The 18,400-nt window shown below is 38.6% G+C and overlaps 1 protein-coding gene across 21 annotated transcripts in view; it reads left to right on the top strand.

The window, feature by feature from the left end:
* Window positions 1–18,400, top strand: part of EPB41L2 (erythrocyte membrane protein band 4.1 like 2) — a 2,741,769-nt gene that overhangs the window by 2,579,502 nt on the left and 143,867 nt on the right. For all 21 annotated transcript variants that reach the window (XM_044064528.1, XM_044064527.1, XM_044064516.1 and 18 more), the window contains one exon: window positions 12,630–12,710. In XM_044064528.1, the coding sequence (XP_043920463.1) occupies window positions 12,630–12,710 (81 nt within the window). The remainder of the gene's footprint in view (window positions 1–12,629; window positions 12,711–18,400) is intronic.

Genomic DNA, 18,400 nt, shown 5'->3' with positions numbered 1-18,400 from the left:
GCATGTAGGTTATACTGCACTGGATGCTTCACATACAGCATTGCTGCTATGTTACAGGAGAATATTTCACTGTGCAAGAGATGTTTGCTGACCCTAATGATAGAAAGTCACATGCCTCTTAACTGTCCAGTTTTTTGCAGAATGTCCACAGTTTTGTTTTGTATTTTTGGTCTGCTCCTCTTAAAATATGTAGTTTGCTGGCAAACCATTGGGGATTGAAGTCACTAAATAATGTGATACAATTGAGTTTGACTTCATGTCCCTCAGAAAAACGCATACTAACATGAAACATGTAATTCTAGCAAATTTCTAAGTTTATAAGAGCAAAATTTAAAATCTGTCCCTATTTTTGCGCCTTTGTTTCCTCATTATTTTTGGAGCTACAAGGTTGAGTGGTATGGAAAGTCATATAATGAATTCACTTTAGTAGCATAGTAAATTATTAGTATATTTAGTATAGTATATTCTATTTAGTTGTGAAAGTAGATTTTTGGTTAACCTTGTATCACAAAATGAAAAATGTTTTTTAGCAGTAATTTGCAAATGTCTTAACCTAAACCACCCATTTGGTACCCCTTGAGTAAATTAATTCTATAATAATAAGCTGTCTTAATCTGGTGGAGATGCACTTCACAGAAAAAATTAGGTACAGCCTGTGGAAAAGGGGAATGATTTTGATAATGAAAACAATAGTGCACTTGTACAAGAGATTTTATATTGGATATTGAATGTAAATAAAACAAGTCTAATACATAATGAAAATGTAGTGCATGGAGCACTGTTATTCCACTCAAATGTAGTTAAGTGACATCCTGGTTCAGCATGCAACCCAACCTTAACACTTAGAAGGGTCCTTAACATTTGTTGAGCACCTCCTATGCTATTAACATCATGCCTGGTGGTGTAGTAGCACTGAAACCAACAGGGTGTTTAACAAATATCTTGGTGTAAATAACACCAGCAGAACATGAAGCGGGTTTGTTTCAACTGTGTTTATGCCTGCTGTCTACATTGCACTCACTAAAACATGTTGGGGATCCAGCTGTTTCCTCTGAGGGAATATGTATACAGAGGTTCAAAACTGCATTACTGGATTTCATATCCAGCATAATGCTTCCATTTTTTTTTAATGAAGTACTTCTGTAGTTGTAATAGTACATGGAGCAGACAAATCTCCATGCACTGCAAAGGATTATGATCGGATCTCCAAACAAAACTTAAAATTATGTGATGTTCATTATATGGATGAGTGCTGCAGTAGCCTTAGCTATGCAAGTTATATCCTGCCAAGAATATAGCAGCCAGTCAAGTTCCAAAGTTTCAGGGCACCTTCATTGTGCACAAAGTGTCAGGCAGCTTGAGCTGAGCTGACTAAAATGCAGGTTTTAGACACTGAGCCCTTCTGAGCTTTAACGCCGCCGAAGAGTACACTCCTGAGACTTTCAAGGATTAACGGTTGGCTTGTGCTGTTCCTTTGCTGAGCAGGTACGTTCCCAATGGAGAAAATACCTTCCAGTTAATAATTTTATTATTGATGTTTTCCTCTGCAGAACATGTTATTTTTAAGCTAGGAGTTTGTATTTTAATGGACTTTCACAAGACTGTACTGTATTTTTCAACAGGAATGCTCTTTTTCCTTGTCAGTTTAAAAGCTGTTTAAGTAACTGAAAACCATTTTTTCTGTGGAGAAATTGTTAATTTTATTACCGGAGCTGTCAAAGCATATTAAAGTGTTGTTAATAGGGTTTCTGGAAAAAAAATTATTTTTAAAAACTTTTTGTTTTTACTGACATTTGATGCTGGTTTTCCCTGGGCACAAGTTAACATTGTCAGTTTGACCATGGAATAATCTGTCTGTCCCACAGTCTGTCTTTCTTCCAGACATAAAAAGAATAAGAAAAAGTTAAGCAAACCTCTTTTGCCATCACAGCAGACTAGCAATTTGCCTCAGCTGCAGGTAGGTGACTATGCTGTGGCCATTGATTGTACCACAGAGCACTCATCTTTTACCTCAGATCCCCCTGGTTTCATAGCTACAGCAACTATGGACTGGGGGTTAGCCACATGTTCTGAGGTTGTTGGGGTTCCTCAGTGGGAAAGGGAAGGCTACATTTGTCTGTACTGGGAGAGGGAGCAGGGGAGGCTTGCCTGTATTGTCAGAATGTTGTGCCCATCCCTGGGGAATCTGCTGCTCCCACTAATAATACTGTTTCATTTTTCCTGTCAAAAAGATGCTGAAAACTAGATAAGTTTACTCCTCCTCAAATTTCCATAGATAGGAGAAGTTTACTGGGTCTGGCTCATGGTTTAATTCGGGTTGTTGATTCTTCTTGTATAAGGAGGAGGGATACATCATTTCTAGAAGAGATTCAAGATTCTGGATGTGGCTAGAAAGATGATGGAACAGGTAAAGGATATTCTCCTCATATTTCTGATTCAGACTCAGAGGAGAGCTCAGTTTCTGACTCTCCCTGAGGGGGGTTCTCATTCTATGAAACTGTGTGTAGAATGTGCCAATAATTTTAGAGGGAGAACACTGAGATTTCTCAGTTTCTTAAGAAAATACTATGAGCTGTTATTTTCAGAACCTGCACCCATTCCTCCAGCTCTGTCAGCTTTGGAAGATCTGTATTTTACTAGCTGCAATGTTCCTGACAGTCAATCAGCTGCCCCTAAAAGGACGTATAGGATGTATAAAGTTACTCAGTCTTTTGACTGTTTATACACTCTTCCCGAACCTGATCCAGAAGGTGTAGCTGTAATTAATCCTTCTGCTGCTAAACACTTGGGTAATTCCAATCCTACTATTTCTGATAAGGATGGGAAAAGTCATTGATTAGTATGATAAAAAGTGTGTGCAACTTTTGATTTTCAAATTTTTAAATTGTCAGGATCATATCTTAAGGTTTGTTACGGTTAATTGTGAAAGAATGAAGGGTGTTTTGTTTGCAGTTTCTTCATGTGAGGAAAAATCTGCTTTAAATAATTTAATTTCTTTCATTGTTCAAGTCACTACTCATTGTATACAGCCAGTGAGCATTCCACTCTGGAGATGCTTCTTTAAGGACTATGGCCATTATTATTGTTTTGCGGAGGTTTGCATGGCTGCATTCTCAGAAACCTCTGAGATGTTATTAAAAATGAGATTTTAAATTATCCTCTAGTTAGAAATTTAGTTTGTCTCTTCTGCTGCAGAGGTGAAGTATGATGAAAGGGGGAAGCTGATAATAGGGAATCTACCAGTTTTCAGCCCTCCTTTTCCATATTTTCCAAGAGATTCTCTAACTCATCATCCAGTTTTGGTAAGAAACAAACAAAAAAAAAAAAACAGTATTAACAAAATGCAGGTAAACAGATGCTTAAGAAGAATTGATAGTCCAGTAGGTCAGAATGACCACTGAAGAGACTTTGTTCCCCTCTCCCACCCTGGGAGCCCTTTTTTCTCTCAGAAAGTCTGAATCCCACTTTCTCTTTAGTAACATATACTTTTCGACAAATGACTTCTGAAGATCATTCATCAAGGTTACAGATGGCAATGGGAGGCAATTCCTCGTTTCCAGCGGATAATTCCTCATCCATCCTTCAGACCAGGCTAGACATTTGTTTCCACCTGTTCTTTTTCACAAGCTGTCCTCTGGAGTGATGAAACCAGTTCCTTCTTTCCAGATAGGAAAGGGGTTTTATTCAAGGATGTTTTTAATGCAAAAGAAAGAAAATACTCTGAAACCAGTTCTAAATGTTTCTTTTCTGAACTTGTTTGTGATTGAGCCAAGTATAAAATTATGTCACTTTACAACCTACCACCTCTTCTCTCTCTCATGCAAGATTCAGGGTAACACTAGACCTAAAAGATGTTTATCAATAGATATTCCTTAAGGTTGTGTGTGTCTGGATCACATAAGCAGTTCTCTGCCATGCCTTTGGACCATCCATTGCACCAAGAGTGTTCACAAAGTTTCTAGCTCTAGTTATAATTCATTGCAGGCTATTGGGTATCCTCATTTTTCCATATTTAGATGACTTGCTTGACTTTGCAGAGTCTTTTTCAAAGGGGCAGGAATCTCTGTCTTGGGTGAGAGATATATTTCACAGGCTGGGATCCCAATAGAACGTTCAAAAGTCTTTTTGACTCCTCCTCACATGATTGTGTTTCTAGGGTATCAACAAGACAACTGTAGTTCAAAGAACTTTTCTTCCATGTGAAAAGATATATGTATATCTAGATATATGTCTAGTGTTTTCCACTTGGACTCCTGTCATTGCAAGGGAATACTTCAGGATTTTGGGTCTCATAGCTTCTGTGATTCTCATGATAATCCTGGCAAGACTCCACATGAGGAAGATACAGTGGTATCCGAGTTCTCTGGCCCCAGCACTGATGCCCCTTGTCTTTTCAGATCCCATTGCTGGGGGGTTGTCAGATTGAAAATCACTTGGTAGAGACAACAGATGTCCCTAAATCCAGTTTTCTCGTTTTCCCTGCTTGTTCCAAAGCAGTCAGTCACCACAGGCAATTTGGACTTTACCTGAGCAGTTTCAGGAGGGCTAAAAGTGCAAGGTTTATGGGGCACCGCGGACAGATGAAACCATATAAATATAAAAGAGATGCTTGCCCTGATTAAGGCACTCAGTTCTCTGAATAATCTTTTGGTCCCAGAGACAGACCTCTTCAGGTTGTTGCAGACAATACAACAGTTATGTGGTACATCAAGAAGCAAGGGGGAACTAGGTTTACCTCCACTGCAGACTAGCCTTGCTAGCTTATGATATAGATTCACAGCACAGTCTCATTCTACAGGCATCCTACATTCTGTTAGAGAAAAATTGTATTACAGACAAGCTGAGCAGGACAAGAGCAGACCCTCATGAATGGAAAATAGACTGAGGGTCTTCCAAGATTTGATCTGTGGGGAGTTCAAGTAGACCTCTTTTGTCTCCTCTGAATAATCAGCAGGGGAAGATTCTGTTCCAGGACTCCATGGAAGAAGGCTTGGAAGACCGTTGATTTTGGTCAGGAATGTTCCTGTATGCTTTTCTACCCTTTCCACTAATATCAGGATACTTCTGAAGATTCACAAGGAATCCCCCAAGATCATTGTGGTGACTCCCTTCTGGCCCAGGCAACCATGGTTCTCCATACCTCTCAACCTATTAAAACAAGAAATCTGGACAAAGCCTGACAAAATGGGGGGACAAAGGCCCCCAAATAGGGACACATGTTTAATATTGCTCTTATAAACATAGAAAGTTGCTGGAATGTCAGGATTTGTGTTAACATGCATTTTGTGAAGGATATGAAGTCTGAAACTCAAATGCATGTCATTATTTAGTGACTTTAATCTTTAAGTCACCCCAGTGATTTGTCAAAAAATGCAGTTTTTATGAGGAACAGACCAAAAATATGAGGCAAAAATCTGGACATTCTGCGAAAATCTGTACAGTTGAGAGGTTGATACACCCCTGCATCAGTCATCTTCAGTTGACTGCCTGGATGATAGGTCTTAATTCCTTTTAGGCACCTGTTTACTGATGATGTACAGCAGGTATTAAAAGAGGTAAGAAGGTCTGCTGCTAGAAAATCATATGTTAGCAAATGGAAAAGTTTTTCTAGTTGGTGGCAGTAACCTGACCCGTACCCATTCAGGGCTAGTTGTTCTCTGTTTTTACAATATTTGTGTGAGTTAATATCCTGTGGACTTTCTTATGCCTCATATTTTTGGTCTGAGCTGTAGATTTATACACCCATTGTCTTCTCAATATTTTCTCTTTAACAAGAAGTTTTACACAGGTAAAAGTTTTTTAAACTTCTGTTTCACTGTGTTTATGACTACAAATGTTGGTACTTACGTTTTCTGCGACCTGTTAATTGTGTTTTATACAAGAATGACTTGTTTATAATGTGGTTGCGATAATCAGCAAGCACCCTTTCTTGATATAGATGACAAGATTCACCTTTCAAGATTCGATCTCAAGGTTAATTTCTTGACATACTTGACTCAAACACATAATCAAGTTACGATGAGCGACCCAATCATAATTTTCTATGTAGGGCCCAATAGTACTGATTTCGAAGCAGTAAACGATGATAGTCACTAAATATTGTGGGTATTCTAATTAATTCTGAAGGTATTGCTGAACAAGCTATTAGGTTACCACCTCCTGGTAAATCCATTCATGACTATATTGTGGTAAATGTTAAGTTGTCAGGGAATAAGAAACACAAATAAGTGTTTGTAGGTAATTTAGTAGAGCTGATTACAGAAAAATCAGCAACAGTCTGCTGTATTAGAACTGGAATGATTTATTTGATAACAGTTCTGTAGAATTCTTTTGAGAATTACCTTAGAATAAAATGCACAATTTGATTGACCATTTTGTATTTTTAGGGAAACTACAAAATGGTCTTGAATACCAAAGTGGCGGATGTCAAACTGAAGCAATAGATGTAATAAAAAGGCATTACTGTAGATTTTAGTAATAAAGCTATACTAAAGGTAATCAAGCAGTTTATCACATTAATAGCTAAAACCAATGCTGCCTTTGAATACAGTCTGGCATCAGTGGACAAGTATAATTGTAAAGCATTTTATAATCATGCAAACCAGTAGAAAACCTTTACAGTGTAATGAGTTTTAACAATATATTTAGATTTGTACTAAAACTGAAGGCATTTTTGATACAACATTCCAGGCAAATATGGCTGTCATATGATGATATCCCCTCACAAGTTACTTGTGGGAACACTGTGGTAATTTTACCAAAGAAGTCTGTTATGATTTTTGTAAGGTGAAAAAGAAAATGTTGGTATTGGTGCAGAAAGGATCCTGTGTCAGTTTATAAATTAAAAGAACTTTTAGAAACATGACATTATTAAATAGTTCCTCTGGGCTGATATTGTTGAAGAAAGTTAAGACTGTAGCTGAGAAGGTGGAGCTAATCTGGCACTATAATTTTGAGACTAAAATTTAACCTAATTAGTTCATCTTGAGCAGACTGGAAAATGTGAACCTTTATCCACTTGTTTTTATACCCTGTTGGATTTCATTATATATATGTGGCTTTGGAGAGTGTTTTTAACCTCATTTGTTTGCACTTCTTCCTGCATAATTTTTAATAAAATATATGAAACTGCCCAGGTGATCAAGGCTTTGGCCTTCACAAGTGGACCTTTTCTTTGTCATGACAAGCATGATGTTTCACTTCCTTCATTTTGTGTCTCCATATGTGGATTCTTTAATGGATGTTGCATTCTCAGTAGATACAGATTGCCATTCCTTAAAGGATCTTTTTCTGGTGGTATTGGATCCTTGCTGTCACTCGCTGGAATGGTGGGCATGTTCAACCCACCAAGCGGAGGTTTCCCGTTAACTAGATGGATTGATTGCAGGTTTTCTAATAAGACACACAATTGATGGGCAGAGAAAGAGAGAGATGTAGCCCTGACTGTGCCCTATTAGATGTGCATTTCTTGGATGTACATTAACAAATCAGTAGCACCCCAGCTTTTAGTCAGTCCAAAAAAAAGAAGAAAAAGACAAAGCTGCTATTATTCCTCCCAAAAGCCGTTACATACTTGAAACAAATTTTCTCAGTAACAGCCTCTGATAACACCTATAGAAGTCATCTTCCATACCAAATTACTAGACATGACCATTGATGATAACCCCAAATGTGACTTACATGTGCAACAGATTATCAAAAAAAAAAATCACCAAAAAAAAGTCACTGTATAGAACAAAAAAGAAAATACCTGATTTATCTAGGAACCTCCTTGCCTCTACACTACCACTCCCCACTGTACTATATGGCTCTCCAGTACTGCTTAACCTTCAATCTTTGATCCAAAATAAATTCAACCAGTTCTGCAGTGAAATAGCAAAAATTGCCACTAACTCTTCGCATAGAACATTATCAGTGCTTAGACCTAAAACAGCTTGATGGGCTTCAATTACACCCAACTACTTCTGTTTTATACAGTTTTCCTGTGCTTTGTAGTCGTGGTACCTTTGTGTCTGAGAGAGATGAGGTATTGAGAGGACCAGTATTTACATTTAATGTCTCTTGGTGGTAAGCAATATCATTTGTGTTGATGACATTGAAACGTCTGCCTCCTGTTCTGTGGTTTCACTTTTACATTTTTTTTTGCAAAGTTGTTCTGCTATTGTAAGTCATGGTTTGGATGTATGTTAGTCATATTGTATTGTCCTATGTGAGGTGCCAAGTTATGGAATGTATTCAAGAAACAAATAACATTGCAACACCACGTAATCTCAGAAACACACAAACCTTTGAAACACCACCAGAAGGAAAAAACCAAAATCCACAAAGTGTGCTGTAGCGCTTTCGTTTTTTAATAAAATCTTCATCAGAATGAAGTACATCGTAACTAACCCTCCTTTTATACACAAGTCTTTTACACCAATGACTTACAATTTGTTAATTAATCAGTTAATGACGTCATAATGATTGAATTACATAAATACAAAACAAAACCAATCAACGTCCATAAAATTCCCTTTCACCATATAAATACAACTCCAAGAATGGTCACCAATTACATCATATGTTTATAAAATTGATGTATATTCACAGTTGTAAATAACCTTCTGCTTTTAGTCTTAATATAGAGCTAATGGATATGTTACTATTCAAACCTGGTTCTTGTGTTGCATTTGTCCTTAACTGCCACCTAAGTTCCTTAGCCTCTAGGTAGTCGTTGAGGGGTCCACCCCTTTCACCTAATGAAACTTGCTCTATAATGCAAAACTTAAAATAATGTCCTTCGTTATTTAAACAAATAACATTGCAAGTTATTCAGCAGTCTGGTCCTATATGTATGAACAAAGTGGTGAAGTTAAAAAAAAAAAAAAGAATTATTTAATGCAAAACTACTAGCTGTTAACACAGAGGGCTGAAACTCTGACAGGTTAGTGAGCTTCTTCCTGTGCCAGGGGTACAGGGTTCAAATCTTTCCACCTTTGTCTGCCTTCTCTGTAACCTTGAGTAAGTCGGTTAGCCCGACAGTGCTTTGGGGTGACTGGGACTTTTGCCAGGCTTATTGATGATCTCCTAAACTGCATGTGTCGTCAGTAGCATAGCTAGGGCAGGGTGAGATGGATAAAATGCCCCGGGCGCAAAGTGTTTGGGGGGGGCACAGTCACCAGCCGATCCTGATCTCCCTTTTAAAGCTGTTATTGCATTTGTGGTCAAATCTGAGCTCTGTAGCTCTCTGTGTGTGATCTAAACTGTAGCAACTGCTTGCTACATTGTAGCAGAGGGTTTGCTATAGTTTAAAAGTTAGAAAAAAATATTTTTTTAAACTAAAAATTGAGCACTGTAGTGCTTTGTGTAGTCAGGTTATAAACTGCAACAACTGTTTGCTACAGTTTATAAAAAAATATATATATTTATTTATTTTAATAAAAAGGGTAAGGTTGGTGGCAGGATACAGAAATGTGACCTTAATGGCTGGGCAGGAGTGAGGGAGAGTGTTGTACATCTGGAAAGTTCGTTTTATTTTGCTCCTCAGTTGAAGAGCTTGGAGGGAGTGGGTGGCATGGATCTCTTTTTTTTTTTTTTGCTTCTGTGCCTAGTAACTACCCACTTATGAACTTTTACTATTAACCGAGATGAAGGTGCGCAAGTGTACATTGAGTATGACCCCATTCTGCTATGATGATGATAATCTTATGGAGTGCTGTACAGTGACTTTTTAACTGTCTGTCTGTGGATATAAGTTTAGATACACAGTCTCTTAGTTAACATTACTTTTTTGTATGATGTTTAGAAATGGTTGTTGTGCATGTTTATTGCTATGAGCTTGAACTGGAAATCAGGTTAACTGGGCATATCAATTATACAATTGTGGTATTTTTGTTTGATTCCCGTAAACTGTACTTGTGATAAAATAGTCATTGGTTGGTTGTTGCTGAGTAACTGTATATGATTTCACAGAGGCATTTTTGCTTATTTACTTTTGTTATCATTGCATGTAGCATAACAATTATGAGTTCACTGTACGTAGCCTGAGATTTAGTAGTAGCTGGACTTGGGTACTTAATAACCAAGCAGTGTTTTCTTTTCTGAATAAGTATATATAAAATACATCATGTTAAGGTCACCAGGACATATTTCACTTTCATAATTTTTTTCTGGGTTGGGGTGGGGCCAGCATGCTTCTGCATCTCCACACTAATGTAGGGATTTTTTGCAATCAAACTATCTAATTGTGCAGTGACCTTGAAAGTTAATTACCCACTAACCTTGCTATATCTAATGATTAGTTAAACGTACAGTATGATCTTACTTTACTTTTGTAGGTGTTGTGGAGGTAGTTTAATGTAAACCCTAAAAAAAAAAAAAGATCTGTTTCCGTTTCCCAGTTAGTCATTTATACAGTCAAGTAGTAGTGTTACGACGACAGATGCCAATATGCTTTGTTGTATGAACTGTAAGAAAATAAACACTGTGTTAGCTCAGTTGTTGTATCTTTCGGCTTTTCCCGGTTAGGGGTTGCCACAGCGGAACTCCGGTCCGCTAATGATCGGCAGTAGATTTTTACGTACAGAGTTGCCAGCCCTGACGAACAACCTTCAACGAAGGTACGCCCATTCACGCATGTCTCCACACTGAAGACGCTTTAGCTGAGAATCGAGCAGGACAATGTCTTACTATGAGGCGACAACGCTACCGCAGCACCAGCACCGCAGTGATACTGTGTTAGCTCAGTGCTGTAGTGGAATAAAACCATGAGTGAAACCTTGATAACTCAGGCTATACTAATGACCTAAATACTGGAGGTGTCAGTAAGGGTTGGGAGGTGGAAGTGAATGGCCAACACCAGTTCTCTCCATTCAGAAGAGGCACAGACATGATTTACAAGTGTATGTCATACAACATATGCACCAGTGATTTGTTCTGTGAAGCTGTCTCTGCTTGGCAGCATTAATGGAGCAAATGTAGACACCCTAACACTGGTTGTGGAGGGCATCCAGGCCCTTGTGTGTGCATGCATGCATATGCACATTAGCCTTCAAGACATGGGTTAGAGCACCCAAAAACAGATTACTCACTGTTGCCTAGATGACAGCTACTGACTACTGGGAATCTCTTATGACAGAGAGTAAATGGTTTGATGTATGACTTGGCCTGATGGTCAGCAAGAACAAGACTACAAAATGAATAATAAAAAATAAATTCAGTAATTAATATGTGTAGTTGCTTGTGACAAAAATGTATTAGTCTGCTATTTTCCTGTCATTGCATATGCAGTTATACAATTAATTTTACAGGTTTGTATGTTCTAAAACTTGAAATATGCACACTCTCTCAAAAGGCAATTCCTTTGATTGCCAGGTTTGGTTAATATTGTTTTTTGGTTATTTGATGGTATAGTTCCAAAAGACTGATATTTTGCCTCCCTTTCACTCCCAGCAGCTGCTGTACCATCAGACATTGACTCTTTCCAGGATGCTGTCCAGCTGGACTGTGTTTGCAAGGCACAAGGCACATAGAGAATTGCAACAAGTCTCCAATCTTAACCATGTTTCTATGTGTTTAAGACGTGGATGCAAAGATATTCAACTTGAGAGTGAAGCTCGAGAGTTGAATCTTGGCATCCATGTCAAGAACTTACAATATAATGTTATGATCGGAGATCCAATCGTAATTCTTTGTAGTGAATGGAGATTTATCTGTTGCATGTACTGCTACTTACAGAAAGAAAAAAGTGCAAAGTGTTTTGCTGTCTTTCAAAGCCGGTAAACCACTTAGCGAGTTTGCTACATAGACAGCAGGGCCCATCAAAATAAGATTTTCAAATTAAGTCAGGGGCAGATTGTAGAAATAGACAGCAGGCAGTAACAAAGTTGTTTTGACTTCTGCTGCTGTTTGCTCGCCAGCACTGTCATTTCATAGTACAAAATTCTACCTTAACAGCATTTTGGGAGGTGGGGTTAATGGTTGTTAAGATCAGGTCTCATCCTGCTGAAGCTCTTAACTGATTTTGTTTGCAACTGTTAAAGTGAAATCAAGGCACCCCATGCACTACATTACAGTTTAAGGCATTTGAGCATGATACTACATCTGGATGAAGAGAAAAGGCTCTAATGGAAATGTTTACATGCAGTTTTTCCCCCTTGTATGATGTGGCAGTATTACAGAGATGTCAGGTTTGGATCAGTGTGGCTGTCTGGTGAAAAGATAAATTAATTCCTGCAATAAGTCCCTTTGTCACAGTTACATGGTCATGTAAGACATTTGATAACCCCTTATTATGATGTGATCCTCAAAGTAATCACAAGACCACCTCACCTTCCTAGAAGAAGACTGAGTTTAGTCAGTCAGTCCTTCCTCCTTTGTGACGGCTGAAGCCTTTCAGTGAACTAGACTCCCCAGCACTGCAGTTAAGAGTATAACTTCTTTGTCAGTAGGCCTGCTGTTTTGGTTAGATATACATTTGTGGCAGATGCAGCGTAATGCAAAACATGATTTATGCAAGTCTTTTTTGTGTGCTGTAGTAATATCACTTAATAACCAGTACTGAATGACATAACTTTGTTCATCCAAGTGTATTTTTTTAATCTCTCTCTGTCTCTCTCTCTCTCTCTCTCTTTATAAAACACACACAGACTGTAAAAGGTGGAATATCTGAAACTCGGATTGAAAAGAGGATTGTGATCACTGGTGATGCAGACATTGACCACGATGAGGTTAGTCTTGTGCAACATTATATTTCAGTACTTAATCCATCTTTTCAGCAGTCTGTTATTGATTTTACTCATTTGGAGCCAGTAGATGGGAACACTTTGTATGCATTTCTTTAAATGGCCATATCTTAAATATTTACAGTTGTAAGTTACTGAAATCTTTTGCAAGTGCAGAAGCTGGAATCTAGTGAAATTAATTTTCATGAATCTTTACCCTAGCATTAATGACTGTATAATCAGTGTTTTATAGAGGTTGTTGTGAAGATTACAATTCATTAGTTGTCATAGACAAGTTTATGTTTAATCCCACATAAATCCTTCAAATTAATGTAAACTGTCCAAGGTTTCTATGTAACTAGAAAATAAATAAATAAACATGCATTTCTTATAGATAATTTTTTTCCCTGGTGATTCTTTTAACCAGCTATATCTTAGGGATATGTAACATTTACAATTTTTTTAACTGATTCATTTGATACTGATGTTGTGAACATGCATGTGCTAGAACAGCTGCTACATGTTTTTTTATTAAATGCATCAGCCAGTAGGTTTTTTGTGGTCTGATGTCCTTTGTAGACTGTGCCTTAGTTTCATATTACGTTATGCATAAGTGTTTATAGTGAAAACTGACCTTATAATAATAATATGCAGGGTCTGCTGTAGAATATCTTTTGACAGATTGGATTATTAGAGGCTCTGCACTATTTGTTGGTGGTCATCTATTTCTGTCATCTCCGTTTCTTGAATTTACTTGTGTCTGCCACCTTTGGCTGAGCCCAGTTTAGAACTGCATGCAGAACACTTCAGTAGGCCTATTTTGATTCATTGTGATACTTGAAGAACTTGTTATATTTTGCAGATGATTGTGCTTAATCCTGGTAGGAACTTCCCAAAGTTTTTGGTTCTTGTCTCTGCAGCCTTCTGTGATTTTATGTATACGTATGTATCCATTGTGTTTACATCCATTAAGACTTTTCTACTAAGTTTTGTAACACACACACAGTACATCAAAACAATCCAAAAGGAAAGAGTGCATTATCAACACGCTCCCTGAGCCAGAAATACTGCATCACTTAAAAGCTTTAGGGGTAAAAGACCCCAGTCAAAGTACAGGACCACCACACTAATGAAATATGTGTGATTCAACTAGGACATGAACCTAGACCCTCTAGGTCACTGTTCTGGGTGCTCTACCACTAAAGTATTGCAGCTGAGAACAGGCTGAGATAGTGTGAACCTTCATGCTTTCCCTCTTACATACTACGTATACACACAGATAAACTAAAAAGAACAGAACAGCAACTAATTAGTTATTTTTATGTTTATTTTAGCCAACTATCTTTTTAACGACGTGTATCTTGTAAGGTAAGCTGGCTGGTCCCCACAAGACAGGCTCACTTTAAAGCTCATTCAGTACTAATTGTAAGAGCACCGTGCTCAGCCAACAAAATACATGAAGCACTCAGACAGACAGGGGAAAGCAGAGTATGCATCAGCATGCCTCCTGACCTGTAGCCTAATTGAACTGTTATAGTGTGTGTGTGTGTGTGTGTGTGTGTGTGTGTGTGTGTGTGTGTGTGTGTGTGTGTGTGTGTGCGCATTGTATCTGCACTTGCATATACCACTGTGGAGACAGTCAGCTTCTTCAGTGGATTGCTCTCTCTCTCTCTCTCTCTCTCTCTCTATTCTTATTTTGAATGAAGCCTGTTGATCTAAACTTGGCTCCTGCAGTGGGTTAGTTTTGGGATTTTCTCTTCTGATATTCTCAGCTTGATGCATTTATAAATACTGACATGCTTTATATTTCAAATCTGTTATACATGGTGGAAAGTTACCACTTTTGATGCCTTGACTGCATAAACCTTCAGAATGTTTATGTGGCCAACTGATCACAAGCCAGGATCTGAAGCATTTGTGCATTTAGTATATTGGAGAGGAATCAGTCACCCACAGGGATGAAAATACATCCTGGAGGCCTATATCAGTGCAAGGATGTTGATCACTATGTAGGAGTGACCAGCCAAAGAACTTCCTGCATGGCCCCTCACACCATTTTAGGTCAGTGCCAGGGTGAACGGAGAAAATAAAGTCAGAGACAAAACCATGGTCAAAACCTCCTCTGAAGTTCATCCACGAGGTAACCTCTTGTTTCATCAGCTAAGTTTACAAGAAAGATGACTGTACTGGAGCAGCTGTCTCAGACCTGACTTCCTTACAAACCCCCTCCCCATGTTGGATTGTTTCCCTGAGTTTGCTGTAGCTTAACCATTGGAACCATGTGCTCTAGACATTGTTGTAGGTGGCACCACATTTGAACTTTGAGGCCCTTTCTGTGAAAAAGTTCTGCTGAAGAGCCAGACAGTCTCCACAAAATTCTTAGAGTAGACCCACATGCATATTTGCAAATTGGCTGTCGAGCCTGTTTCTACAGTGTAGAAAGGCAGAGTTCTGTTCATGCTTTTCCTTACTCTGAAGAGGATGGGAGAGTTATTTTCCTTCCTGGATCTCTGTAGTTTCAACAAACATATCTGATTCATCAAATTCCATGTGGTGACTCTCCAGTGGAGTCATACCACTGCTGCATTGGTCACCTCTATGTTGTTGCCGAAGATGATGAAGGACTTTTGCCACATTTAGCTGCAGTCTGTACAGGAGATTCTTTTGGTTCTTTGTGAGTGGGTTTCACATTCATTATAAAGTGTTGATAGATGTTCTGGTCTCCCTTCTGTGCATATCCATCAAAGTGGAGGCCTTGTATGAGAAGTAATGTCTTGTTTGCCCCTAATTGAAAGACTGGCTCCTATAAGCCCCCTTGAGTTACTTGGGACCTCTTGTGATTGCAGGCCGTGGAGTCTCCGTAGTGTAGAAGTCCTGGATTCACAGTAAGATTGTAAAGCCCATTTTATGAAATATTGCTTTAAAAATAATTCAATTTTTGAATTATTAGTGAAAACTGCATAAAATGAGCAATTGTATTTTTGCAGAAGTAAGTGTTCGACATTTCACACCTCACTGTTTATGTATAGTATCGTTACAGGGTCACACAGTCTCAGGGAACAGGGAGATATTAATATTCCCGCTTTCTTGAGGTTGTGTGGCCTCAAGTTTGCAGTGTAGGAGTATATGAGAAGTGCAGTGAAGTTTACCTCTCCCTCCCTCAAGAAGAATCTTCTTGAAAGAACACAAAATGGAGTTTTAATATTTTACGCATATATTTTCATTCATTTACTTTTGTTGACTGTGCTTTTCACAGAAGTCCTGAGGAGAATAACTTCATAAAAAAACTAATGTCTTTCGGCTTTTCCTGGTTAGGGGTCAGCACAGCGGAACTCCGGTCTGCTAATGATTGGCAGTGGATTTTTTATGGTGCCAAGTTGCAAGCCCGACACCCAACCTTCAAAGAAGACACTCACACCTACCTGCATGTCTTTAAAATGTCACTCGACCGCGGGGAGGACATGCAGACTCCACACAGAAGGTGCCACCAAGAACTGAATGGGAGAACCTCTTGCTGTGAGACAACAACGCTAACCGCTGCACCACCATGGTCTCAAAATATAAATAATTGAGCGATAAGGATATAACAGAATTTTTAGTTGCAGTCCGATATGTTTTAACAATGGCAAGGCAGTATAACACTGATCTATGTTTCACATGTATATGTATGTATATATATATATATATATGATGTGTGTGTGTGTGTGTGTGTGTGTGAATAAATATATATAGATAAATATATATATATATATATATATATATATATATATGTGTGTGTGTGTGTGTGTGTGTGTATATATATATATATATATATATATATATATATATATATATAAATACATAAACATAAAAAAATGCAATGTAACAGTGAGTTCCAAGGAGGAAGTAGGGGATAGAGGGAAGTGATAAGACAATAGGAAACCATTCAGGAGATTGATGTTTCGGGGGGGAAGGGTGAAGCATAGTAATAGTATTGCCAAATGTTGATGTGTACAAAAGGTAGTGAGAGTAAGGTTGAGTAAAGAAACTTTTGTGCTTATGGTTTGGGCTTTAATGAAGCAACACTCTTTGATATGCAGGGAATTCAAAATCCTAGCTGGTTGCCAGCAAAATGGATTGCTTTGATTGGAGCAGAATTTCAGCGTTGCTCATTCCTGCTTGCAGACATGATCTAATAGTTCCCTAGCCTTGTTAGACTTGACAAGTTTGCAGTGATGGATCTGTATAAAGGCACTGCTTTACTGCTTGGGCCTCATTGTGGCTACATTATTCACATTTACTCTTATGAAGATGTATGTTGGAGTGGATAGTGAGATGTCAGTGGTTACTAAGGCATTATGCCCTAGCAGACTTGGTTTGAACACCAGGCATCAGTCACTTGACTCCAGTGTGGTGCAGGAATGCTGGCATTATCATTGTGGTCCTTCCCTTGTTGCAGCCATACCTTTCACAGATCACAACAGCAGATACTTTGCAAATGGGTTGAGTTTTCATTGTAGAGTGAAAGTTGAGTCTTCATCTAAGAGCAGTATTACTTAGTCTGAGCTCTGGCAGGGGCATTGAGAAGAGAACCCCTTCTTCTGTAGTCAGATAACCAGGTTTTGGTGTGTTGTATGAATAAATAACATAGCTTATACTCATACTTTCTGTGCATACAGTTGGTGCTAGTCTGGAAGTGGCCATATACTAGGTGTTTCATTAGTAGTTATTCACTGTCTGGAGCAGTGAATTCTAAACAGATTCCTTCATTTGCAGTTCCTTTCTTTTAGTGAAGCTAAAGATAAGGGATTCTATGTAGTCAGGGTTGTCTTTTCAATGAGGCATGCCAGATTGACACATTCACCTTCTCAGAAATGCCCTTCTCTTTCTGTAATTGGACAGATGTGAGCTGATGATGGACACATTCTTTCACTAATAACATATAAGGTTCCTTAATATTTTCCTACCTTTAACTCTAGTGTCACTCTTTATTGTAGATTTCAGAAAGAAAGGCCAAACCTCATCCAGACTAATCTGTGGTGCCCTAAAAGAGGGGTTTTCTAGCTTTGAGGTCCCTGGCAGTACAGAAACTGTCCTGGTATAAGCCATGTTCCTCTCAGGGCAACTGGTGGAACCATCTCAGGGCTTTGTTCGTACTTCACATTTTCTAATCCCATAAGTTATTGAAGCCTCAAGGAAGCTGATCAGTTCTCAGGCAGTGTACCGCCAACTGGAAAGAGGGAAATATTAAAGAGCTAGTACATTATGTCCACTTATACCAGCAAACTTAAGCAGCCCTTTCTAGAAGTAGCAGGCAGTGTGCCTTGGGAATATATTGAGAGTGCATGGTGGGGGCAGTACTGCATGCTGTTTTATAGAAACAGCACTCGTGGTCCTATGAGATATAGCAAAGGTCCTAATCAGGGAACTGATCTGATTCATTTTGTAAAAGTAGCACGTATGTGACCCAAAGTGATGGTGCACATCAGGTTGGCATTGTAACCCTTTTGTAGAAACAGCACACAAAACCCCATCAGGCCATTTTGAAGGTACACAGCAGATCAGCACTATGCACTCTAGCCTGTTAGAGTCTGCATGCATGTGCAACTGTCCGAGACAAGAGGGTACAGAGTTCCATGCAGGGATACTTGTACAATGTCAGCCAGAGCTTCTAGCTTTAGTAAATAAGAGTGAACAGTACAAATCAGAAAGTTACT

This window comes from Protopterus annectens, chromosome 1.part0 (genome assembly GCF_019279795.1).
Source record: "Protopterus annectens isolate FY-2018-M chromosome 1.part0, PAN1.0, whole genome shotgun sequence".
In the NCBI taxonomy this organism is placed as follows: Eukaryota; Metazoa; Chordata; order Ceratodontiformes; family Protopteridae; genus Protopterus; species Protopterus annectens.
This window is presented reverse-complemented; position numbering and strand designations above follow the sequence as displayed.